Raw genomic sequence first — 27,587 nt, forward strand, 5'->3', positions numbered from 1 at the left:
GATTTGTTTCTGTTGGAATTAAGTTAGACTGTTGGGTATTAATTGAAGATTGTATTTTTTGTTGGAGTTTTGTAGCAAAAATGTATTAATATGTCGCATTGTTTTGTAATACACGTGCTATAAAGTAGTAATACATATGTTATGTGCGATATGATGCAAATATTCAGTTGGAAGCTGCAGCTTAGATCTTTAAATCTTATGTTCTACAAATTTTGAGTAAATTTGGGCTAAAATAGATAACTTTTTGATGTTTTTGAATCTAAAACTGCATATTTTAATGACAAATTTAGCAAATACCATACGATTGGCACCACATGTTGGCTAGAGCAACGCTACGTAACGTCGTATGAACAGAAAGACTCAAAGTCGCTCTGACAGCTTCGTTTCGGCCGAAATGGGACATTCGACTCAATTTTATAGCAAAAAATACGTTTCGTCGTATTGTGCCGCTCGGGTTTACAGCAGCAACACATGAAAAATTACATCAATTAATTATCATTTGAATTAATTCAGAATGTCATATGGTTTTGAAGGTCAGTTCCGGCAATTTCAATTGAATTTAAATTAATCTCACTTTGTTTATCCAATTCCTCAATACTAGAGCATCCTTCAATATTATTAAAGCTACATTTCTTCAAAACATCTGCCTCAATGTAAATCACTCATTTGTTTGTATCTGCAGCATTTCCGTCACTCATCAATCTGCAATACACTTATCTATCGACTTAAAACTTGTTTGTTTATTCAGTTGGAAGATGGAAAATTGAATTTTTTTTCTCATCAACTTTTCCATATAAAAGCTGCAACACTTTCCACCTTGTTATCAGTTATCAGTCTATTTTTAAATCCTATCAACATCAATTTCAATTACTAATAATTTTCTGTGGTGAAAAAGAGAACAAAATGAAAATTTTTGTTGGAATTTTCATAATCTTTGCGGCTTCAACTGCTGTCCGTGCAGCTACAAAGGCATGGTGGGAAAGAGGAAATTTTTATCAAATTTATCCGAGAAGTTTTAAGGATTCCGATGGGTTTGTGGTTTTAATAAGATTCAGAAGTTATTTTTGCAATGTCTGAATATTTAAATTTTAGAGACGGGATCGGTGATATTAACGGAATCGCTGAAAAGATGCCTTATTTGAAGGAAATTGGAATGGACGGCGTTTGGTTGTCTCCAATTTTCAAATCACCAATGGTTGACTTCGGCTACGACATTAGTAACTACACAGACATTCACTATGAATATGGAACCCTTGCTGATGTTGATAAATTGATCAAAGTCTGCAAACGTTTGGGCATCAAACTCATTCTTGACTTTGTTCCAAATCACACATCAAATCAACATCCATGGTTCCTTAAGTCAGAAGCTAATGATCCTTACTATAAGGACTTTTATGTCTGGGCACCTGGCACAATTAACAGTGAAACTGGAGAGCGTGAACCACCAAGCAATTGGAACAGTTTGTTCAGATTTACAGCATGGCAATGGAGTGAAAAAAGACAAGAATATTATCTTCATCAGTGCCTTATTGAACAGCCTGATTTAAATTACAGTAAAAATTTGAATCTTTAATTATTTTGCTATTTTTAGAGTAATTTTAAACCTTGATTTATAGGAAATCCAAATGTTGTACAAGAAATGAAAAATGTTTTGCTTTTCTGGCTTGACAGAGGTATTGATGGTTTCCGTGTTGATGCCATCCCATATATCTTTGAGACTCAATATGAAAATGGAACTTTCCCTGATGAGCCAGTTAGTGGATTGTGTAGCGATGTTAATGGAACATGCTATCTTGATCACATCTACACGAAGGATTTAGAAGAAACTTATAATTTAGTCTATGATTGGCATGACATGTTAGTAAACTACACAAATCAGCATGGAGGTGATGTAAGGATTTTGATGACGGAAGCATACACAACACTTGAAAAGACAGTTGATTTTTATGGCAATCCATTTGGTCGTGTCGGTAGTCAAATTCCATTTAATTTTGAAATGATTAATTATATCAATGTAAACAGCACACCAGCTGATTACAAGAAAGAAATTGATGCTTGGATCACCAATATGCCAAAAGGAACGGACTTTGTTCCTAATTGGGTTGTTGGAAATCATGACCAGCATCGTGTTGTTAATAGATTTGGTGTTAATCGTGGTGATGCCATTAATATGATGGTTCAGATGTTGCCTGGCATTGCCATCACATATTATGGAGATGAAATTGTCATGAGTGACTTATGGATTCCTTATAATGAAACTGTTGATCAACTGGCACTCAATATGGGACCTGACGATTATTGGGCAGTCGATCGTGATCCAGCACGTACACCAATGCAATGGGATAACACAACCATGGCTGGATTCTCAACATCTAAAAAGACTTGGCTTCCTGTTAATCCAAACTATCAAAAAGGCGTCAATGTTAAGGATGAAAGACTGAAAATCGGAAGTCATTTGAATGTTTTTAAGAAACTCGTCCGTATGAGGAAGAACAGGAAAGTCTTGCAAGATGGTTCAACTGTCACAATTGCTGACAATAATTTGCTGATCATCAAGCGTGAAACCGAAACATTGCAGTTATTTGTTGCTCTCAATTTTGGTACAGAAGATCAAGACTTTGTCATCAATGACTATTTTGTTCCATTAAAGAAGCTGTATACAGCTAGTGTTGTGTCTGATAATTTGAATATCCGTCAAGGGTGAGGAAATTGTTTGGTTTTTTGGGTTTTTGATGAAAATTGAGTTATTTGTGATTTTTGCAGTCATTTAATTCGTCCAACTGACAAGATAAAGATTCCTAAAGATGCTGGTATTGTTATTGAATAGGGAATTGATGCCGTGACTTAAATGCAGTTAGGATTGACGTAATAATACGAATTTTGAGCTCTAAGTCAACAACAGGGTCAACAATCTTGAAATATCATTTCCAAATCTCAAGAATATGCTTCTGTACACACTATAGTCTTGCTATAGTCTTCCTTATTCCTATAAAATCTCCAAATACACATTATCCTTAATATCAAATCAAATTTATTTATCAATCTCTCACTTCAGTTTGCATACGTAATCTATTTACCTTTTTTTATATCCGATTCTTCTTATTTTTTCTCAATATTTTCTATGTTTATTATCTTTACAATGAAATCAATAAAGCATATCACAATCCTTTTAGCATAGCATGAACAAAAAATTTATATTTTCTGTTGTTTTTTCCCCCGACAGACATTGCAATTTGATCTCCTCATTTTCCTCTCTCCTACCCATTAAAATCGTGACTACAACAACAAAAAACAAGCCACGTTATTTTCTCATCGCATGTAGCTTTGTCTCAATTTTCCCTGTCGACGAGAGAAATTTTCCCTTCGCTTTAATTTTTTGCCTTCATATCCTGTGTGTACTATGACATGACTTAGTATATATGAACATGAATGAAATGAAATGAATGGAGAAGCATTTAAATTAATTTAAATTTAAACTTGACCCTCTTTTGACTTTTCTATTATTTATTCACTGCAATCTGACTGGAGAATTATGGAAAATATGTGGAAATGCACACAGAAAAAAATAAAAATTAATTTTCTGTGGGAAATTTAACTGCAAAGTTTTTTCACCACCTCCTGCTCTCGTTTTTGTACATTCATTTAATTTACACTGGGAATGCATTTAGGGCACATCATCATAAACATTCACATGAAAATTAATTTTTTGCATACATGAATGGATCTTAAGTACACAACATCTATGTATGGTGACCAAGTGACAAAAAAAAGGCTTTAGGATTTATTATACATAGTCGTCTTTTAGCTGCAATATATGCTTCATTTGTTTATGATAAATTTTCTTTTTATTATGATGATGTAGATGAGAAAAATAAGGAAAAATGGGAGGCGAAATTTAATCTACTTCATTTGAAAAATATTCATTAAAAGTTTTTCTTCTCATTTGTGTTTTTTTTTTGTGTTGCTTGCTTGCTTGGTTCATGATTTATGTGTATTTATAGCTATTATTGTTGAAAAATTAATCTTTGACTTTTTGATCAATGGGTTCATTAGATGAGTAAGGTTTGATGGTTTTATTGGATATTTGACAGAAAAATGAGTGTTTTGAATAATGGATCTTAAATGGGACTTTGAACTACGTCCTTCGATTTCTGATCGAATGATCTTTTCTCTGAGTAGTGTCCCGTCCCGGTCCCGTCCCGAGTCCCGAAAACCTTCCGGGACTGGTCCCGCAGGACTAGGTTTTAAAAAAATTCTTATTAACTTTATGAATAAAAAAGAAACGTTTAATTATGTAATCAAAACCTAACAGACAAATGAAACCGTTTTTTAATCCTCGATTTGCCATTGTGGTCTTTCTGAGAGTTTTCAAAGATATACTATGTGATACTTGTAAATCTTAGGAACCAACGTAATTCGTTAAAACGACCATTAATATAAATTAAAAACAAAGATAATGCAACTCTAAAATTGTTTGAGATATTTCCAAAAAATGAAGTTAATCCAAAATCGAGGCCACTTTAGTGAAACAGGCCGATGGACTTTAAATTGGTATTTTGAATGCTTTTGAGTTAAAAATATTAAATTCATTTTGATCCTCTAATTTTTGTTCTGAAATACAGTGGCAAATAATATAAACCAAACCAAACAAACCCTTTTAAATAAACCTATCGATTTCCAGCTAATTTGAGGTTTTTCAAAAATTGAATGGTTTAATGCTTTTTAAATTGATTACAAATATTTGATGATTGTTGATAATCGTATAAACGGTGAATATGATAGTTAAGCACAGAATTTTTTAATGCCATCATCTATTTTAAAATTATTTAAAACTAGTCAGGTCTCAAGAGTTTTGAAAACTTAAATCCATCATAAAATTTTGAAAATACATATTAAGCTTAAAAACACTGAAAAAACATTAAAATATTGTACTTTTTAGCACATATTTTTGTTTCGGGAAACTTCCCGGTCCCGTCAATGGTTTCGGGACCGGGATTTCATAATTCAATTCGACTTTATGGCAACAAAAAATCCGACCCCAGGTCAGCAAAACTCTGGCTTCGTGTCAAATCCGATTAAATTTGGTACCAAATCAAAGTCACACCATTCTGATGCCTGATTTTGAATTGATTTACCGATTCGAGCTATTTGGGATATTTCCTTCATCTAGATTTCCTTTGAGAATTAACCAATTAGGCTTGATGCCTGATGAAGAATAGAATCAAAGTCAAGTCTGGAACACAGAAAAATACAGCAAACAATCAGTAAAAGTCTAAAAATTTGTAATTTTGCCTTACTTACTTACTTACTTCAATGGTCGTTCAGATCAACTGTGTTCCATGGCCTCCCTCAGATGTCGCCTAAAGCTGGCTCTATCTCCGTCTGCCAATCGCCAATAGTTGCTTTAAGCAGTTTTGCTTTAATTGTTTGAATATTTAACCTGATTTATAGTCATAGTTGCTCCCAGGGTTTCTTCATATTGTAACTATTGAGGATACAATTTAGTTTTTCTAAATTAATGAACATTTTTGAGATATTCTCACAAATTAGAGCACGGAAATATAATGTAACATATTCAAGTACTTGCTAAACCTTACAAATTTTCATAATAGGAAGCGATTCTCAAGGTCGTGACAGCTGAATTCAATTCTTTAAAATAATTTATTAATATATTTTCCATTCATCAATATTGCAAGTTGACTCAGATGCAAGCAAAAAGACTGCATACTTACAATGTATTTTACATCTTTTCAATATAAAAGATGCAACATTTTCCATCTTGTTATCAGTTATCAGTCTGTTTTCAAATCCTATCAACATCAATTTCAATTACTAATAATTTTTCTGTGGTAAAAAAGAAAACAAAATGAAAATTTTTGTTGGAATTTTCATAATCTTTGCGGCTTCAACTGCTGTCCGTGCAGCTACAAAGGCATGGTGGGAAAGAGGAAATTTTTATCAAATTTATCCGAGAAGTTTTAAGGATTCCGATGGGTTTGTGGTTTTAATAAGATTCAGAAGTTATTTTTGCAATCTCTGAATATTTGCATTTTAGAGACGGGATCGGTGATATTAACGGAATCGCTGAAAAGATGCCTTATTTGAAGGAAATTGGAATGGACGGCGTTTGGCTGTCTCCAATTTTCAAATCGCCTATGAATGGTTTGTGAATTTATTGCTAGTTGCTACTAGATACTTAAATGTTTATTATTTGCATAGATTTCGGCTACGACATAAGCAACTACACAGATATTCACTGGGAATATGGAACTCTTGCTGATGTAGAAAAGTTGATCAAAGTTTGTAAACGTTTGGGCATCAAACTCATTCTTGATTTTGTTCCAAATCACACGTCAGACCAACATCCATGGTTCTTAAAGTCAGAAGCTAATGATCCTTACTATAAGGACTTCTATGTCTGGTCACCTGGCAAAATTAACAGTGATACTGGAGAACGAGAACCACCAAGCAACTGGATTAGTATATTTGGGAATTCAGCATGGCAATGGAGTGATAAGAGACAGGAATATTACTTCATCAGTTCTTGGCCAGTCAACCTGATTTAAATTACAGTAAATTTTTTAAAATTTAAATATTTTGGGAATTGACAAATTAAATTTATAGGAAATCCAAATGTTACCGAGGAAATGAAAAATGTTTTGCTTTTCTGGCTTGACAGAGGAATTGGTGGATTCAGGATTGATGCTGTTCCGTACATTTATGAGACACAATATGAAAACGGAACCTTCCCTGATGAGCCACTTAGTGGATTGTGCACTGACACAACTTCCGTTTGTTACCTTAAACAGATCTATACAAAGGAACTGAAAGAAACTTACAATCTTATTTATGATTGGCATGACATATTAGCAAATTACAGTAAACAGCACGGAGGTGAAGTTAGAATTATAATGACAGAAGGATATGGAGAACTAGATAAAGTTCTTGAATATTATGGTGACTCTGTTGGTCGTCTTGGAAGTCAAATTCCATTTAATTTTGAAGTAATGGGCAAAATCACTGGAAGCAGCACACCTGCTGATTACAAGACACAAATTGATGTTTGGCTGAATAATATGCCAAAAGGTCCAGACTTTGTACCCAATTGGCTTGTTGGAAATCATGACAATCACCGTGTTGTTAATAGACTTGGACTTAAACGTGGTGATGCCATTAATATGATGGTTCAGATGCTACCTGGCATTGCCATCACATATTATGGAGAGGAAATTGTCATGACTGACACTTGGATTCCTTACAGTGAGACCGTTGATCCACAAGCACTTCTAGCAGGTCCTGATAACTATTGGGCTGTTGACCGTGATCCTGCACGTACACCAATGCAATGGGATAATTCATCAATGGCTGGATTCTCAACATCACGCAAAACTTGGCTACCAATCAATTCAGACTATCAACAAGGTGTCAATGTCAAGGATGAAAAGTTGAAGATTGGAAGTCATTTGAATGTTTTTAAGAAACTCGTCCGTATGAGGAAGAACAGGAAAGTCTTGCAAGATGGCTCAACTGTCACAATTGCTGACAATAATTTGTTGATCATCAAACGTGAAACTGAAACTTTGCAATTGTTTGTTGCTCTCAATTTCGGTACAGAAGATCAAGAATTTGTGATCAGCAACTACTTTACATCATTAAAGAGGTTCCATACTGCTAGTGTTGTGTCTGATAATTCGAATATTCGTCAAGGGTGAGGAAATTGAAGAAGTTGAAGTTGATTTGAGTTTTTGTATGGAGTCTAGTTGAATTTTCATACAAAATCTGAGTCGATTTCGAGTTTTGGGAAATTGATTGTGGGTTTTTGATGATAATTGATTTATTTGTGATTTTTGCAGTCGTCTATTCCGATCCACTGATAAGATAACAATCCCTAAAGATGCTGGTGTCATTTTTGAGTGAGATGGTGTATAATTGTTAATTAGGGCTATTAAATGGTATTGTCTGTGTTTATACTGTAGTTATTTAATGGATATTTTGAAAATTATGTCTAAATACACTAAATAAACTGAAATATTGGCGTTAAATCTTTCGAATTTTAAAAATATAAGGATGAATTTATAGGTTCAGAGTTCTGAGATATTCCTCCTATTTTCTACTTTCCCGTACAGCACTACATGTTTGTTAGAGTCCCACTAAGTCGCCGTATTAACGATAAGACGCATCGTTGCCCAACCGACACCATGATTGCTGTTTCGACCCATATTAACGGCGAAAAATGCTATTCGCTACAATGTTGTCCTCACTCTAGAAGTCGGACATCTCAAAAATCTCCTAACTAAGCTTCTGCTTCACAACAATTTACTCTAAATATCGAAACAAATGCTCTTCATAGAATAGCACATGATATAGTGCAAACATTTTTCGATTTCTATAACATTTCCTAGGAAATTTTTCTCTTTCAATTCATTCCACTTTGCCTTTATTAACCCATTCATGGTAAATTTATTTACATTTTTTTCATAGCACATAAAAGAATCTGAAATGAAATGAATTGCGAAAAAAAATATTTTTGCTACCATTTCACTGCTGCCGCCTCTTTGTGCTACTACTTGAGCAAATAGAATTTTTGCTATGATTTGTGTGAGTGGAAAAAGAGCAGAAAACTATAATTGCTTTTTCTTCTTCCTTCTTTATTTTAAATTCATTTCACTCAATACAAGTTACAAGCACTAAAGTTCAGCAAAAAATGAAAAAAATTGTAATTAAATTAATTTTTCAATTAAAAGATTAGAGTTAATCGCGGAAATTTGTTTAACTAATTATGAAAGAAATTCTTGAAAGTCGTAGATGAATTGCAAAAAAGTATTAAGATCAAACTTATCTAGCTTGAATAGAATTTGTCGGAAGCTGCCTTTTGAACGGAATCAAATTGAAGTGCAAGAAGTAATTGAATATAAATCTCAGTCGTTGTAGCTTTACTTATCTTTAGTATGAAATCAATCTGGATTTATAATGTAGGAATGAGAATGTAGGATGTGATGTGTTCTGGATTGTAGAGAAGATGTGCACTTAATGCTCAGATTTGTTGGAATAATAAACAGTCTGAATTACTTTGTGAATAATTTTTTTTAGTTAATTTGTTGATATATTGTATTGACAATGTGGTTTGCAATGTGTTTGCTGGGCATTTGGTGTTTTGATTAGGCTTTCCTGATTTCTTGCATGATCTATGGGGTTTGGGATGAGACGAGGTCAAGTGAGTTTCTATGATTAATTTTTTATTTCACACTTAGAATAACTAAGAGCGTATAACCTACCGGATAGATTGATATAAGGTGTATCCGAATAGTATAAATCGGTAAATCAATCAAAAATCCGGGCTTAGACCGACGTAACTCTGATTTGGTGCCGGAATCGGTTTTAGTATCATATTAAAGTCATACTTGTCTGATGCCAGATTTTGGGTCGATTTAAACCGACTTGTGCTACTCGGGATAGCTTAGAAATGGAAATAATTTGAGAACATTTGAATTTTTGGACCAAATTCTTCAATTTACTAAAGTTTTTTGATACAAAAGTACTTTAATCAAGTATTCTGTTGAATAAACCAAGCAGTTGTACATAAATGTGTAAACGGATATGACGACAGACTCAGCCACAATGCGGAATGCAGTGCCGCTCAAAACAACTCTTTCTGAATTTGATTGCATTTGTTTTCTGACTTAAGATCAGTTGTGACTCTTCCTACAGGTGTTCATGCAAAAATGCCCAAACAATCAACCCTAAACAGACATAATTCATGAATAACCCCCGACAACACCTACACACTCTTATCTCTCAATTCCATCTCTTCATACCAGACTTAATTAATATTTTTACGCAATTTTTCTATTCAAACTTTAATGTCCCATTATTCATTTAATTTTATTTTTTAAAAAAATTCCTCCCAATAGCAATGAAACGTTTTTCCCTTCATGAATATAAATCAATAGCTGTAAAACCCGACCTCATGTTCAGGAAAAACAATTTTCATTTTTTACACTCGTAATGACATGTCACGTGCATACAAGCGACTGATTTTTACGGATATTTTTTTTTATGAATGAATGTATCTAACTCGACGATATTACGATAGCTGTATCGCTTGCATTTACATATCAATTTTATAATGATAGCATATAATTTGCATAATGTGATTTATGATGTGATATATTCAATATTATGTATTAAGTAAATATGATATGATATGTGTCGATTTAGAAACGGAAATGCAAACGTGTGGAAGCGGAAATTGAAAAGAAAAGTATTTTTTTTTGCTACTTTGTAAACCTTCAGTCTAGTTAAATTTACTAAATTTTTAAGTGCAATAATAATTAGGAAATGTGACAGATTCCTTTCCATATTTCCACATGAGTCTTATCTCAACTTGATTCATTCATGTCTCATACACAACCTATTAAGTGACAATGAATATAATTCTAAATTAAAATTACTATAATTAGCTGAAATTGAGATCAAAAAAATATGTATAAAGTCAGCACATAATTCTCCACATGCTAATCTTCTTCATATGATACAAATATTTAACATGCGCATGTTATCTTATCTCCTGTTGCATTCCAAACTTCTGTTTATTTCATTCTCATATTCTTATTTTTCTCATTTTTAATGAGCAAACAGCAAAGATTCTTTTCTTGCTGGATGTCAACAAGTCTGTTCATTCATCGAATAGTTGTGGCATGTCGTCGATGCTTTGACAATTTCATTATTATATCCACAATGGATGTGTGCAAATAATCAACATTATCTTCTGTGTAGCTATTTACAAAAAATAGTCAAGTGTCTATACGTAAAACATAAGGTGACATTCAAATGCATATTGACTTTTCTTCTGTACGTCTTTATTTACGCCCTCTTAAGTTTTTAGTTGAATTGTATAGCTTAATGCTTAGTTATCTGATGTTAGTTACGTGTGAGAAATATATTTATAAGAATAATATTAAATGAGTTATTTATGAAGATGAGATAAGTGCTTCAACGTGTACATATGTTGCTGTTTGGATGGGATAGCGTTGGTAAATGGAAGATTGTGCTTTAGATTCTCGAAAATCGTGGTTTTGAGATCAGTCATAGCTAATTTACCTTGTAGAATTAGAGCATGAATATGGCTTGTATCTTTCTGGAATAGCACAAATTGGTTGTTCGATCCAAAATCTAGTCATAAACCGGCGCGGCTATGATTTGGTCCTGAATTCGATTTAAGCCCAAAAGCAGGCTGGCGTGACTCTAACTTGGTACCAGATTTAGTTTAAAATCCGACTTCAGGCCGGTGTGACTATTATTTGATGTTGGACTCGTTTTAAATCAAGCTTTAGGCTGACGTGATGATGATGATGATCCACTGTGAATTGTAGGGCGTTAATAAATCGATTGAACAGGTCTCTGTTCCGGCTTAGGCTGACGTGACACTGACTTTATTCTGGATTCATTCTAAATCCAGGTGTAAGCCGACGTGACTCTGTCTTGGTGTTGAATTCGGTTTTAATCCGGCATCATGTCGACGTGACTTATACTTGGTACTGGATTTGATTTAAATTCAGCTCCAATCTAGCGTGACTTTGACTTGGTGCTGTATTCAATTTAAACTCGACACCATGCCAAAGTCTAGTCGGCCTAGTGCCGGATTTTGAATCGATTTATCGACTTGTGCTATGTGCTATTCGAGTTTGACGCATTTAGTTGAATGACCCGATTGACGTTGCCTTTATTTACACAAATTCAAATATTTAAGATTTCGCTAAACATACCAAAGACAATGAACTGACTAGATATCCTCTTCATTCGTATATCTAAAATAAATATGACTGAATATTATGCAATATAGCAAAATAACCAATCAACATTTTCCATCTAAACCTCAATTCTCAAATTAAAAACTAATGATCGAGTCATATAAATCCAATTCAACTACAAACAACATCAATTATTACAGAATTTTCTTTCCATATCGTCAATCAAGTCGGTTCTGTAAGATCTTTGAATGATCTTACGCAATTCTTTAACGATTCAGTTGTTTGTCATCCATAAAAAAATTTGTCTTTTTTTTCTCATAATTTATGACTAGGAAATTCAAATTCTACAAAAAATATTATATCATCTGTCACAGTAGAAATAAGCTAAAGAAAGACTTCAAAAGAGATCAATTGACTCAATTGAATTTTTATTGCCTTCTGTAGTCGACCAATATTCATTACAGCTATCGAGTCAATCTCTGTTCTGACGATATTTGTAATGAAGCTTAGATATTGTTTGTAAGTTATGGGACGGTTGCAATAGAATGGGCAAAAATTCGGTTCCAGGCCTGCGTATCTCAAAGCTCAGGCCAGATTTGAGGGAATTCGACATCTTGTAAGAGTCATTTTAGTTTAGGACAGATTTTCGGGCATTTAAACGTCGTTTGCTTTCTAGGTGACTCTTGGGAGATTTGAGGGGTGCTAGAAAACTGGAAAGGGGTTAGGATGAGGTCTTTTGGTACTCATGCGTCGCGATTCATACAAGAATCTATGATAAATTGGTAACGACAGCAGAATAAAGCCAAAAATGACCATTTTACGCTACATAACCCACCAACGGCCCCCCATAATGCTACTGTGAAAATATCAACTGTTTACATATGTCGGTCATGATACTCAATTAAGTCAGATGTGCTCTGAAAGTGTTGTTTTGCCTCAATAAATGCACATTATACTTTGCTTTATTTTATTATTCATAAAATGAAATGAAAGAATTTTATAAATTGTTTAGTCTTTTTTTCATCCACTTGAAGTCAATTTCATCATCGTTATTGTAATTAAACTGTGATTACTATGTTTATCTTTGTTGCCATGCTGAATGCGACTTTCTGTCAAATTGTAAAAATATTTTCATTTATGAAGAAATTGCAGTTTTACATGAGAAGACTTGATAGATAAATTAATTAATTATCGCTTCAGGTTACGCAATATGAAAATATTTTAAAATTGTTATAAACAGATAAAAATAAATTATTTGCATTTGTTAAGATTCTTAGCTTCTTGTTATTTTTAGTGTGTATGAGAATGAAAATATTGTTTCATGATGCTCGTTAAATTTAATTAATGATAAAGTTTTTTTTTAATGGATACCTACGTAGATAATGATTCAATTAAGCGACAAATAGCAGAGATAAGACTATTTTAAGAAAGATTTGTCATTGTTGCATTTTGTATGATGTAGATTGGTGCTGTAAAGTTGTGATGGATGGTTTAGTGGGTCACTGCATATAAGTATGCTTTGAAACGCTCTTTGGTGCATCAGTATAGTCTGGCTCCCTCTTTTTGATGAAATTTATCAATTTCCTTTGAGTTTTCGATACTAAAATCCCAAAACCTAACGGACTGAAATTTAAAAAATGGTAAAAATTTAATTTTCATTGAAATGTTGTAAATTACACTAGAATCACACTGAAGTGTGCCTTTCTCTAGCTTTATCTAGTCGAATAATTTATTTTTTGACCTGTCCATCCTCTGGTCTATTTTTCATGCTACTTACTTTGCTGACCTTACAGATCGACTGTGATTTACAGCCTCCCTTAATTGTTGCTAGTGAATAATTACTTTTTATAACTAGTTATTGAATTATAAGCAAATGTATCAATAATTCAAATTTCAATTAATTTTGAAAATAATTTTACTTTAAGCAGAGATTGAAGTCGACTCGGATTTCGTATGTAAAAGTCGACTCAAGTCTATGCGACTCCATACAAGATTCAATGTAATATTCGAGTCAACCTCGAGCTCTGAGTGCTTTAAGTGCTTTTTACTAGATCACATCAATAATTTTTAATTTAATAATATCCATTTCCGATTGGATTTTTTATTAACATTTCAAATAGTTTTTCACACTTCATTTCACATCCTCCAACAAATCACAAGATTGTAAAACTGCAATTGCAAAGAAAAATCCTATTTTTAGGAAATTATTTCAAAAACTTACAAGTTTACAACCGCTGTAAGGTGATGATGTAATCCTTCATATGAACATGTGTACAATGTTATGAATTTATCCATCCTGAAAGTTCATTTCAAGTTCAATGGACATGCTTGCATAAATTTAATGGAAATTTTCGTTCAATTTTCAGTGAAAATCTTCATTCATGTGTGCATTTGAGGTGCTTAGTTCATAAAAAAGTGATTGAAGTATAGTTTTTCTAAGAAAAATCAATTTTTTATGATTTGGGCAACTATCAAGTACTTACTTACTTACTTCGCTGGTCGTACAGATCAATTGTGATCCATAACATCCCATAGGTGTCGATTGAAGCTGGTTTTATCGACAATTTCAATGCTAAGAGCAATATTGCAAGTACACGGCATAAAAATGGTCAAAAATCCGGTCTGAGGCCAGTGTGACACTGACGTTAGGTTAGATTTAAAGAAATCCGACCTCAGACCAGTGCCAAGTCGCCCTTAGGCCAGATTTTTGGCAATTTGACGCCTTGTGTCTTCGATTAATCGATTAATATTCAAATAAATCTTCAAAATCAACAATTAATTCCAATGCGCTCTAACTCATAAAACACTTCCATACTTCCAGAAGCTCTTCTATCACAGCAATCGCAATATTACACAATATTATGATGATGATCACAAAAAAAAACTCTTACTATACTCTACTTTTTAAGCGATAAGCTGTTGCTCCATATAATCACACATCTGCCTACATGCTGTGTGATTTTTTTTTTTTGCGGTAATAATAATGATAAATCTCTAACTTACAAAATACCTATCTCCATCGTCTGTCATCATCACAGACATATATTTTATTTATCTACTTAATGTTTAGGGCATTCTTATGAATGAAATGAATTATTATAGCAATGTAAAATTCTAAAGAAGCCTGCATGTTGCACAAAGGCATAAAGAGAGCAAAAACTGATCGGTTTGATTGTTTTTGTTCCTCAATGTTGTGTGCCTGAATACGAAAGACTGAGCAACTCAAAGAAGAAACATTGTGAGTGCTTGAAGCAATGCTCAAGTCAACGATTTGTGTACGACTGTGAGCAGAGAAAAGAAAGAAATAAAATTTTTTTTTGTGTTGCTTCAAAGCAGCCTTTTTCCATTTGCTGTGCTGTGTAGAATTTTTTTTCTCTTCTTCTTCTTCTTTATTTTTTTTTGTTGTTCACTTTTTTTTTCTATTTTACAAAATTTTATTCGCTTCGATGTTCAGTCAGTCGCGAGATTCCGTGGCGACAAGACATAGGAAATAGTCGTACGGTACCGGGTAGAGTCCTTTGAATATTTTGGATTAAGTAGTGCAGTGAGTAGAACTAAAAAAAGTGAAGCTTTTTGTGTGGAGAATTTAAAGTGAGATTTTTCTCAATTTTTCCCTCACTTTTTTTATTTTTTTTTGTTGTGTACTCACGGTGAGAAGGAAATTTTAAAATTTATATAAAAATTGCAAAAGATCATTAGAATTCAGTGAGCTGTCGGGCGAGAAACTCAACAAAATATTTAAATCGCGTGAATATCAATTGAAATAATCACGGGTATATAATAAAAAAATATAAAAAAATTCAAATTGATATGAGACAAATTATTGAAGTTGATAATTGAAGAAGTTCAAATGATTATAATGGAAATATATAAGGAATTCAAATGAATTCTAGTGATTTGTGAAATTTGTGAATAGATCTTTTTTTGTTCCTGTAAAATAAACACGAGTTGACGATTTTTGTGGATTAATTTTTTCTGACTTAATCTTTTGTGATAAAAATGGACAGCAGAGAAGGGATTAAAATAAATTAACAATTAAAATTCGATCAAATATGAAAGAAATCACAACTTAATTGCTATTTTTACATATATGCCGAAAAAAGGAGAGATTTTAATGAATGATAAGCCTTATCAAATTTCAAAAGTGATTGTGACTTGAATGAGTGCTTTAGAAATTTAGAATGATAAGTGTTGTCAACCTGTAATCTTTATGGTTTTCTCGCATTTTTCTTGGGAATTTTTTTGATAAGAATTTTCCATATTTTATCTTTAAAAATAAATTAAATTTGAAAATTCTTTACAAATTCCAAAGATTTTTTGAAAACTCTACAAAATTAAAATCCAAAAAATTTATGAAAAATTAAAATTTAAAAACTCTACAAAAAGCAAAAATTTAATTTTTTGTTTTAAAATCCTTGAAATTTATGAAACTCTACAAAATGAAAGAACCTAAAATTTTTAAAATTCTTCAAATTTTTAAAAGAAATTTAGAATTTGAAACGATCTTTAAAATTTAAATATTTTATCAACTTTTGACTTGAAGAAATCTATTTAAATTGATTTAAAAACTATAAAAGTTTTAATAAATCAAAATTGATATTTTGACAATTTCACCATCATTTTTGAATATAAATTTGAATTAATTTAAATTTGAATACAATTTAAAAAAATCAAAATTTGAATTTTACAATTGAAATATTTTTATTGAAATTTAACAAATCTTCTTGAATCAAATAAACTTCACAATTTCGCCATAATTGTGAAACTATTCAAAACTTCATCAAAACCTCAAAAAATCTCACAAAAAACATAATTCACAGACATTTTCACAAGAAAAACTACTCGTCTTACACATTGCATTAAAACAAAATCTCTTGTTGACAAAAAATTAAGAAGCTAAAAGTGAAAAAGTGACTCATATTAAAAAATAATAAAAGAAGTGACAGAAAATTTAAATGCAAACAAATTCTGATGTTGATGATGAAGATAAATCTTCATCTAAAGCTGCTTAAACTCTTGTGGATAGTTTTTTTTTCGTCGTTTTCTTTATGTTGGACGCGATGCATAAGTATTATGATGTATAATAAAAATATGCAACAAGCTGTGAAGTTTCGAGAAACAAAATTTATACTTTTTTTATGAGAAAAATTATCTTTTAGAAAATTGAGAAAATTAGATTTGGAAAAAAATCTTTTGATTCATTTTAAGGAGGAAATTTTTTTTAAGATTCAGTCTTGGTCGTTAGTGCTGAAAAATAAGCAGAAATTTTGGATACAAATTTTGTCCAAATTTTGAAAGATTCTTTACTGATTTTGTCAAAGAAATTAAATTTAAATTCAAAATCTTGTTGAAAAATTCCTTTCTAGATTGTAGAAAATCAAGTTATTCAGTTTTACTTGCTTATCAAGCGCAATTTGACTCTACGATCGTAAAACTTTTTATTATGGAATTTACATATGTAGATAAATAGTTGACTATATCAAATTTGATTTAAATAGAAGTAGGATTATGTCTAAATCCTAATGCAGAGTTTGAAGTTGAGTTGGATTATATATAGAAATATAAAATTCGAGTCGAGTTCGAGCTCTGAGTTTAATTCAAATGAATCTTGTTTAAGTCAAGTTTATGGTACAGCCAGCAAGCTCAGCTTTACATTCCTGTTTACATTAACTTAGATCTTGAAGTCGATTCGGATTCTGAATGGAAATTGTCGATTAGAATTGACTTTACTCCTTATAAACTTGAGTCTAATTCAAGCTATGTCTTAAAAGATATCTAATCAAGTATAGAGCTTATAATTCAAGAAGTTAATAAAAGACCAGTGCCAGACATTATCATAAAAATCGGAAAACTTGTGATTTTATACAGATTTTTACATTTTTTTTTTTGAAATAAGAAGTCGTAAAATCGAGTTTTGCATATAAAATTTGTAAAAATTGCGATTTTCACCATATGAAGAAAAAGTACAAATCACAATTAATACGATAGTGTCTGGTTCTTTATTAAGGATGATGTATTACTAATCAGAATGGTTCTCAATCTCAAGCAATGTAGAAATTACAAAGAACATCCCAAATCGAAGCGCATTTGAAAATCCTCTGGATTATTCCAGTTTTCAAATGTTGCAACAACTGATGGGAAATGATACAAACCAAATGATTAGCCATCCAATCTTCCGACACTTCCTCCAACCCAACCTATTAAAATCACAACCTCAAATCTCCACATATCATCCATTAATACAATCAAAACATCAAGTCACTCATAGACCCTTGCTGATACTTCCATACATGCAATAAATGCACAACGATCAAGCGACATGCAATGATTTCTTCACTTTAATGTAGTCATTATTATTCTAATGATGATCTCATTTGATGAAATCTTATTCTTTGAAACTTTCTTGTTTACATGACTCCATCAGTCAGTAGGTTAATGAGAATATAGAAAAAAATTAAATAGATCTCTTCTACATGATGCAACTTGATCTTATGCTTTAAATGTATTTTTAAGAACGATACTTGATGGAATTTAGCAATAAGCTATCTGTCTGAGTGTTTATCAATTAGTGTAAAATTAATTTTAGATTTGCATAATTTTCGGCTAATCAAGATCATGTCATAAAATAGTTTTAGAGCTTGCTAATGGCTTAATGAATTTTAAATTAAGATTAAATAATTTTTTTAATTTTTGATCATTAGTAATAATCAAGTATAGAGATGAATATGAGGTTGGATAAGGCAGGGGTGTAGTCAGAGTGGTTTTAGGGGGTATGTACAAGTGTTCCTGATGCTGAGACCGAGACTAACACTTCCTGGTAGAATTTGTTGAGACTTAGGCTTTGGGAAACCTTAATAAACCTAAATTTATGAGAGTTTTGAGATTTTTTCACAAAAAACTCTAGAAGTTTGAAGAATTTAGAACATTTTCACACAGGGGAGAAAGGGTAAATCCCCCTAAATACCCCCCTGTGTCAAATATTTCACAATAGCGCCAAGTTCAGCTTACTTCTCATGTCACCCTAAAATTTATAATCCCACAATTTAATTTTAATTCTTTAACCCGTCCGAAAAAGAATAATTTATGACAAAATATGAAGCAAAATAGTCTAAAATGATGTAAATGCCCGAAAAATCAGGAAAAAAAAACCGCGAAATGAAAAGTGTTGAAAAGTATCAGATGTGCGTAGTGGATAAAAACAAAAAATAAATATTATTTGTGTCATTGACTGCTACGGATGATACAGACTAAAGTGTGTGTATTTAAAAATATATAAGACTGCCACTTTAGACGTGCTTACTTTTCCGTTTTGTCTGAATGGATTAAGATATTTTTTGTATCGCGGGAAAAAAAATAGACTCAAAAAAATATACAAAAAAAAAAAAAAATTATATTTTCCCTCAATATTTTTAGTGACTATAAATGAAGCATTTTGTAGACTTTAAGAATTGCTTTTGCGATTATGAGGTCAAAAAATGGCAAGGCTATTTTGATAACATGATTTCTTATGTATTTTTAAATGAACTCCGGATGAACATTTTTTTTTTCTACTTTATATAATTTGAATAACAATTTTTTTATATTTCTTCTCGCGTTTGTCTTTTCTTCTTATTTTCTAAGATTGTGATTATGAAGTTTGCTTGCAGTTTTGTATATTTTTAACTGATTTATAGTTTTTAAGAGTTTAAATCCGCTTGGAAATTGTGGAAAATTTTTAAGTTGTTGAATATTTAAATGGAATTTATTTTGGAGAGTTAAATTGAGTTCAATTTTTGAGCTATTTTTAGACAAAAGTTAGGTCACTAAACCAGGATTATCATAATTAAGAAATTTGGATTTCTTAATCTTTTTCATTCATAACGTCTGATTCTGGAAAGTTCACTTAAATTGTAACATTTTAAGAGAGTTTGGAATTTATATAGTTTAAAATTGATATTCCTGACAGTTGGGAATTCGGGACTACTTACTTAATTTTGGTTCATGACCTAGTTCCAGATCAGCTCTCTTGTTGGGTTACTTAGCTTTGAGTTGAGATTGGCTGCTTGCTAGACCAACGTATCCTTGATTATCCAGGGCTTGGTTTGAGAAATCAGAATTCTGAACTGGTTATGAAAAGTAATTTTTAAGTAATTAATTGATCAAATTTACTTACTTATTGGAATCATGCTCCAATTTGATCATATGACTCTTTTAATCAAGAAAGTTCCAAATATTTCTGAGGGTAATCCATAAGTGCAGATTATCAGCATAAGTGATTACAGTCCTTAGAATTCAAATTTTCAAGTTAAAATGTCAATAGCAATTTTTAATATTTTCCAAACAATTTCTCAACCTCTTTACTCACATCATTGAAATCCTAGAGCAACTCTTGGACGATTCCATATTTTCTCAATTCGTTATTAAATACTGATTAAGGCTCATTCATGCCCCCAAAATCTAAATGATTATTTTTTCGAGTTTAGTCGACTTTGTGCACCTAAAATTCACGAGAAATAAATAATTTAATTTTTATTTTGTAGAGTTTTGTCTAAGATTGCTCATTAAGTGATGTTCATCTCTTAAGGAATTTATTCTCATTCAAATTGAGTCTAATCTCTTTAAAATAGAATTTTCCAGTCTAAAAATATTTTTTCAAAACTCTACAAAAATCTAAGGACAAATATGCTTCAAATTCTTTAAATCCTAAACTAGTTGTTGAATATATGATATTGATGAAAATCAATAAAATCATAAAAAGTGAAAATACTTCAAAATCTCAATCATTAAACCTTACATTGCAATAATTATTATTATTCCACGACATACAACTGTCTGAGTAAAATTCAATGTAATCGATGCATTCCATTCAAGAATCATATCAGACTGAGCTCTTAATCTGAAGTCGTTCTTTATTTCTCGGAGCCATATCTCATTTTTTTAAATTTTAAATCACTCTTTAGGGTGACGAGAGTCTTTAAATTTAAATCTACTCTCAATTATTTCACGATTTAAAATTAGAAATTTTTTAATTACTGGAGCAGTAGAACAGTCACTGATTGTTAAATATTTAGATTGTCGCGACATTGAAATTGTTATTATTTTTTGGATGACCTATTCATAAACTTTTGATTAAGAAATTTGTTCCGTATTCTCACCAAAAAATATGCTCATTACTCTTATTTACTATTTTTATATACTTTAAAATATTTACGTGATTAAAAAATGAAAAAGATTTTCAAAAGAGATCGATTAATGAATGACATGACTGAATAACACAGAAAAAGAATCATTTTTTTTTTGCATTGAGAAATGATTTGTTTTGATAATTTTCAATAAAATATTGAGAATTCGTCTTTTCTTTCATTCAATCGTTCGTTCGTTGATCTTTTGAACTTTTTAATGCTTGTGTAAAAAAAAATATTGTGTTGTGAAAAAAAGAGTCTTATGTACTTCCTAATAGTCTCATTTCTTTTAATTCATTGTGCTTAATCACTTCAATGAATGTGATATTAATCAGATTTATTATTAAATGAAATTGTATTCAATGCGGTTTTATTTGTAAGATGTAGATTTATCGATCATGTTATGAAGTGCTGGGATTTCAATGAAATTTTATGGATCGAGATAAATTATTGATTGTGGCCTGGATTGTGGTTCTTAGGAAAAAAGTGAAAATTATTTGAGATTTCTGATTCTTTGCTGTTTCAAAGGAAGTCGAGTCATAAACAAGGCTCAGATAAGCATATAATTTACTTACTTCGCTGGTCGTATGGATCCCTCAGGGTTTGGCTGAACCTGATTCTATTGCTGGCTTCTATTTGCCAATTTCCAATATCAAATTCAATGCTTTCTATGTCATCAACATCTTTTCATGCAGACATATACCCTAGAAAATGCTGAAAATTCAGCTCTTGGCAAGACTGATTCCGAATTCATGCTAGATTCGATAAGATCTAGTCTCAAAACAGAGATAAAAAGACCTGCGTTGGATTTTCGGTCATTTCTTTGCCGTGTCCTATTTGAGATAATTTAAAAGACGAGCATAGTCATTAGGATGAGGTTAATCGGAATCTTAATAGATTTTATGATAAATCTAGCCAAAATTACGTTCTCAACATAGCTGTAACGATTTTTTCCAAAAAGCTCACATAAATTCATCAAAAACTTATGTCTAGGTTCTAAGATTTGATTTAAATTCAGCACTCCACCAAATTCAAGATGATCTGTTGCTGGATTTCGCATCGATTGACCGAATTGTGTTATTCAGAATAGATCATTCTAAGAATAGAAACATTTCAACTTTCCTCTTCAAATCATTTGCTACTCATGAATTATCAACACTTTGTTGAAGAAAGTTCACGAAAATCAACAATATTATGCTAATTACATACTAAACACTTGCCGCAAAGATGCTGCTTAGCAAACTATTGTGAAGTAGCTAGTCTACATTGTAAAAAGTAAATAAGATATTACTTATGCTGTAAAGATAAGATCTTTATGCTTATCTCGACAGAATTAGATGAAGATAATGGAAATGAGCTTGGAAAAGTGTCCAAAATGTAGTTAAATTCAAAATTTGGTGGGTTTAAGAGTGATCAGTGGAGGATTGCCTGCTTAAAATTCCACTTTTTGGTCTTAAATCCTCAATTTTTCACGGAAAATTCTATCCAAAAATTCCACATCAATGCGATCACATCGATACTTTAACCAATTCTCCCAACAATTTATGTGCTTTCCTCATAAACTCCATCAAAATTAATTCCTCAACTTCAAAACATTCCTAAGCCTATTGTCATTATTAATAGACTCTTTGAATTCCAACACACGAAACTTTATCAGCAAATTACTAAATGGCATGTGAGCTATGCGAACACATAATCACAATTTTCAATTTGATGATAAAAATTGTTGATGACAAAAAAATATCGTCCAAATAAATTACAATACCGCAACAGACTGACGTCGTCAAAACAGTTGAATTATAGAGTCTAATAAAAGAGTTAAGTTTTTTTGTCGTTTCCATTCAATGTTGATGTCTTTAAATTAGTCAAAATGAATAATAACAATAAACATAAGAATAACAAGAAGTTCAAAAAAAATTAAAAAGAAATTTGCAGAACAAGAAAATGAGTGAAAAGTAAAATTGAAAAAAATTTCAAGATAAAAATAAAAATAAACCGCAAAACGACACTGTACTGACTCATATTCAAGTAAGAGGAATAAGAGTGTATATAAAGTTGGCAGTAGGAAGAGAAATATTAGCGACTTATGACTAATCATTGTTAATGAATTTAAATGTGTTTCATTTATTTCTCTTTTTGGCGACAAAAAGTAATAAAAATTTTAATTTTTTTTAAATGCGAGAATTGCTTTTGACTTGACAAAAGATCGGAATTGATAATTCAAATGCAGAATTAGCATGTTTAGAATGGATTAGGTGGATGTGATAATGAAAATGTGCAAACGAATACAATTTATTTGTTTAGATTTATAATAAATTGATTGGCAAGTTTTAGTTTGATTTAATAGGATTTATAAATATTTTTATTTAGAATTCATAAGTCAGTAAGCCTCAGGAGCGTATTCAGGGAAATAGAGGATTGAAGATCAGCCTCTCATCCCAAATTTCTATAAAAATGTCTTCAATTTGCTATGATTTAAGAAACAAAAATTTCAAAATTCCCTTTATGATCCTAGTGAAGAAATAACTATAAATCCATCCCCAGACTGACCTCATTCTAGCCTGATAATGAAATTGCATTAAATCTGGTCTAGAGTCAGAGTCATATTGACTTGCCGCAGGATTTAAGACCATTTATACGCTGTGTGCCTTCAGGGAATCTATTCAAAATCCTTCCATCTCCTTTATATCAATTTGTTATGGCACAAATTAGTTAATTGATCAAAAACCGGTCGCAACGTGGTGAGACTCACCTGATGCTGGATTCGATTTGGATTCGGCACCATGTTGTAAACACGCAGATCTGAGTGTAGTCAATCGGAGTCACACTGGAATGGTGCTAGATTTCGGATTGATTAACCGACTTGTGCTGTTTTTGAAACTAAATTAGCTCCAGAACTTGAAATCGATTTAAAATTTGTTTGATTCGACTAAACTCGACTAAAACATTTCTTCGAGTTTACTTGGAGCTGTAGTTCAACGTAACTAAAATCTCTCTCCATTCAAAACGCATTCAAACCCTTCCAGCCTGCCTCACAGTCAACCAGATCTAACAAACTCCTTCATTAGAAACAAATAAAGTGCATCTAATTAATCACAATGGTGCTACATTACTCACACATAACTGCATATGTAGAACTTTAATAAAAAGTGAAAACGGAAGTGAAAATTGAAGAACTATGGAAAGTGCATTATGAAAAATATCATGATGTATGTAGGCTCAACATGAATGATACTTGAGAACATAACTAGCTGCATGTTACTAAATATGCGAATAATGTTGAAATTTATGAGTCGAGTTCCACTTGTGGTTTTGTTTCATTCGACAGTCTCTGTCAGCGAGAACAGAAAATTAAATGTATTTTTGATGGAAAAAATGTGCAAACTTATGCAGAAGTCACACATATGTTTGGAAAGTACTGAACAGATCTTATTCTCCTTTTGTGTTTAACCGCAAATTCGTTTCAATTTTCAAAACATAAAAAGAAATAAATTTTTAGCTTCTCTTTTTTATTATGATCGCGAAATTATGTGTGAAATGAATAAAGCTTAAAGACATTATTTTTATGCGATGAACATCTGTGTGCTTAAGGAATTGGATTCATGAATAGTTTGTCTTTAATATGGAAAGATTAGTGGCTGTAATAAGTGGCGAACATTAAGTGTAGATTATCATTCATATTTGGAATTAATTTTAATTGCGTTATTTCCTGTAGAACTTTACACAACAAGTGTTTGACAATTAATTTTGGGTTTTTATCGTCATGAAAAAATCGTAAAAAATTTTGAAATTTTTTAGAATCCATCTTAAGGGGCTGTTCACTTATTACTTAGTCACTTACTTGGCTGGTCGTATAGATCAACTGTGATCCATAGGCTCCCTCAGATGACGCCTAAAACTGACTCTATCACTGGATTCCGCACTTATTACTTACTTCGCTGGCCGTACAGTTCAAAGAGCGATCTATGGCCTCCCTCAGTTGGCTCCTGAAGCTGGCTCTATCGCTGACTACCGCTTGCCAATTACCAACTACCGCATTTATTAAGAAACGCGAAAAATTGAACCCAATTCTCAACTCCCAACCTCCCGGCCTTGATTGTTTGAGACATAACAAGACCTCGACCTCCCTCGTCCCTCCCCCTAAGAGCCCTACCTAACACGTGAACGACCCCCTTACAACCAAAACTTCATATTTGTTAATTTTGCATTTCTATTCTCTGCCCCGACAAAACTTTTTGTTTTTTCCATAAAGCCATAAAAAAACTAACAAAAAAAAAGTTATTATTAAAACTTTTTAATCAACATATGAAATTTTTTTCTCTACTGTTGATTGAATTTCAATTTATTTTCATGAAGAAAAATTCAAAAAATAGCATTTACGATTAATAAAGACTTATAAATACTTTTTCAAGGTTGATGTAATAAAATGTTTATAGTTACATAAATGTTTTTAATTCGATTTTCAAGTTTAGTGTGTGAATCTACAGGTAGTTTGCTATGGTAATTGATCCTGGAGTTTTGATATGGAATTTTTATGGGAAATTTTGTTTTGTGCAAGTTGAAAAATTTGTTGTTTTTTTGGAAAGTTTGGTACAAAAGTTTTAGAATTTAAGATTGAAAGAGTATCAAGCGGTTTTTTTGAAGGCACTGAATTAAAAAATCAATAATTTCTATTTTTTGGACTAGTTTTATGAGTTTTTGAATTGAAATTCAAGTTATCGGGTGCTTCATAAGATCTAAAGTATCCTACAATGATTTGATAATGAGACTGATTTAATAATTAGACATGATGTAGAATTGAACTCTGGACCTTTAGCAAGTATGGCCAATGTTCTACCATTATGCTTATTGCTGCCATTTCACAGCTTTTGCTGAATCTTACTTCTGCAGCTCTGTAAACGCTTAAATGAGCTCCTTATAGCAAAACTAACCAGAAACTTCATAAAATGCACAGCCAAAAAGATCACAAACTGCTAATTCACTTCCATAATCCCAAATTCTTCAAATTTTCCTTCAAATTTTCATTCAAATTAATGCATAAAAATTAATAAAATTAAATGAACTTTCCAATAAAACAAGAAAATTTCTCAACTTTTTTTTAATCCACTTTTCATCATAATAGAATCATCGCATCGCATTGAATATTCAGTTCCTTTTCTTCTCCTTCCCATCTTAATTCCTTTATTATTACTTTCACATTCAACATCTTCAGCGGTGTCAAAATTAATTTTCAAATAAATCTAAAGTCGATAAGTAATTTAATGTTGCTGTGAATAAATGAGGGGTTGAAAGTAAATTTCATGCTGTGAGCTCGCAAAAGAGCATGAAAAAAAGAATCTTGAAAAAAACTTGTACAAAAAAAAGGAAACTTAATTTAATGAGTAAAGCGCTGTAAAGCGAGGGTATAAGAGTAAATAAAAAAAGGTGTGCGAAAAAAGTCAATGGAAATTACGGCACATGATGTAATGTGTGAGATTTACAAGGCATTAAGTGATTTCGAAAAGTGAAATATTTTTCACTTGAAGTGCGACACGAGTGTATTAAAAACTCATATAAGACATTTAAAATTGATTAAAAGTGAAATTTTTGCAGGATGAAAAAAAGAAATTCTATTCACAAATGAAACAAAAGTGTGCGAAAAATTCCTAAAAAAAATGAAAATTTTTAATTTACAGGATTTTCTGAATAAAATTTTGTTAAAGTACAGTACGTGAAAAAACAGAGAAAAAGAAAACATTAAAAGTATAAAGAAATAATAGAGAGACGGTTAACAACGGTTGAAAACAGCCCATCATCATCATGGGGTTGTTGATGAGAAATTTTATATTTTTAACATTGATAGCAGTCTATCTACTGCCCAATGTTAGATCACAAGGAGGTAAGTTTTCTATAAATGAGGGATCTGATAATTTGGATATTATATTTAAAAAACAACTTGTACGTGAAATATTGAAAAATACTTAAAATATAAAAATATTCTGTTTGAACAACAGTTGCTCAATTCTGAATTTCTGTTGGATTTTTCACCAAAAAATGATTCCTGAAAGGTACATGGCGTGGAAAAGTTAGAAAGTTGTGTCCTCAAGCTGGGGATATTATTTTCCTCAAATTTAACGCCATGTGTCTTTCGGGTTACTCTATCCTGAACCCTTGTTTGAGAACATTTTTGAAAGAACGGTATTTTTAACGACATCTAAAGAGCATATGGATTAGGTTCAATTTAAAAAAATAATTGTTTAAATTAAAAAAAGGCTCTGAGCATCTGATGCTGGATTCGAAATGCAATCCTTTTAATTTGACTAAAATGCTGCAAAATACAGCAAATTTAAAATTTTGTAGTAAAATTGATACAAATGCATCCATCATTTTTGCATTTTGCCGTCAATGCCTCTACGTAGTTGTGTTTAATTAACTATATTTTGCTGCCCGGGATGTGCACTTCATTAAACAGTATGCGATTAAAATAACTCCAAAATAATTCTCCTCACAGTTAAAATCTCCATTTCTTTCAAAATTCAAATTTAACATAAGTAATGCAAGTGAAAATTAGCCTTAACATCTTTAAATGTTCTTAAACGTCACACAGTTTTATATCCACTCATTACATGCAGTTTCAAATGTTTTTTCTTTATCTCCAAAATGCATTAAGATGTTTACAAAATTTTCTTATGTCACA

At 31.5% G+C, this 27,587-nt stretch overlaps 3 protein-coding genes and 1 long non-coding RNA gene across 31 annotated transcripts in view; all 4 read left to right on the forward strand.

Moving 5' to 3' along the window:
- The window catches only part of trol (terribly reduced optic lobes), a 188,114-nt gene that overhangs the window by 92,982 nt on the left and 67,545 nt on the right, over window positions 1-27,587 (forward strand). For 3 of the 28 annotated variants that reach the window (XM_070653805.1, XM_070653808.1, XM_070653809.1), the window contains exons 1-2: window positions 15,218-15,400; window positions 26,587-26,789. The exons of 23 other annotated variants lie outside the window; for them this stretch is intronic. In XM_070653805.1, coding sequence (XP_070509906.1) covers window positions 26,711-26,789 — 79 coding nt within the window. In that variant the 5' untranslated portion in view covers window positions 15,218-15,400; window positions 26,587-26,710. 2 more of the 28 variants (XM_070653811.1, XM_070653806.1) reach the window with 2 other exon arrangements.
- Window positions 904-2,827, forward strand: LOC139101020 (maltase A1-like). The gene is made up of 4 exons (XM_070653883.1): window positions 904-1,031; window positions 1,093-1,553; window positions 1,617-2,700; window positions 2,764-2,827. Exons 1-4 carry the CDS (start codon window positions 904-906, stop codon window positions 2,825-2,827), a joined length of 1,737 nt encoding a protein of 578 aa, XP_070509984.1.
- Window positions 5,863-7,543, forward strand: LOC139101021 (maltase A1-like). Its single transcript, XM_070653884.1, is given in 6 exon segments — window positions 5,863-5,994; window positions 6,056-6,162; window positions 6,220-6,531; window positions 6,534-6,572; window positions 6,625-7,458; window positions 7,500-7,543. Coding segments are annotated over 6 exon segments (1,464 nt in total). The 5' UTR covers window positions 5,863-5,866.
- Window positions 7,616-8,042, forward strand: LOC139100991 (uncharacterized). The gene is made up of 2 exons (XR_011545501.1): window positions 7,616-7,708; window positions 7,854-8,042. It is a non-coding gene; the product is annotated as an uncharacterized lncRNA (long non-coding RNA).

Source organism: Chironomus tepperi, unplaced genomic scaffold (assembly GCF_022539635.2).
Source record: "Chironomus tepperi strain 1889 unplaced genomic scaffold, CSIRO-AGI_Ctep_v1 contig_73, whole genome shotgun sequence".
Classification (NCBI taxonomy): domain Eukaryota; kingdom Metazoa; phylum Arthropoda; class Insecta; order Diptera; family Chironomidae; genus Chironomus; species Chironomus tepperi.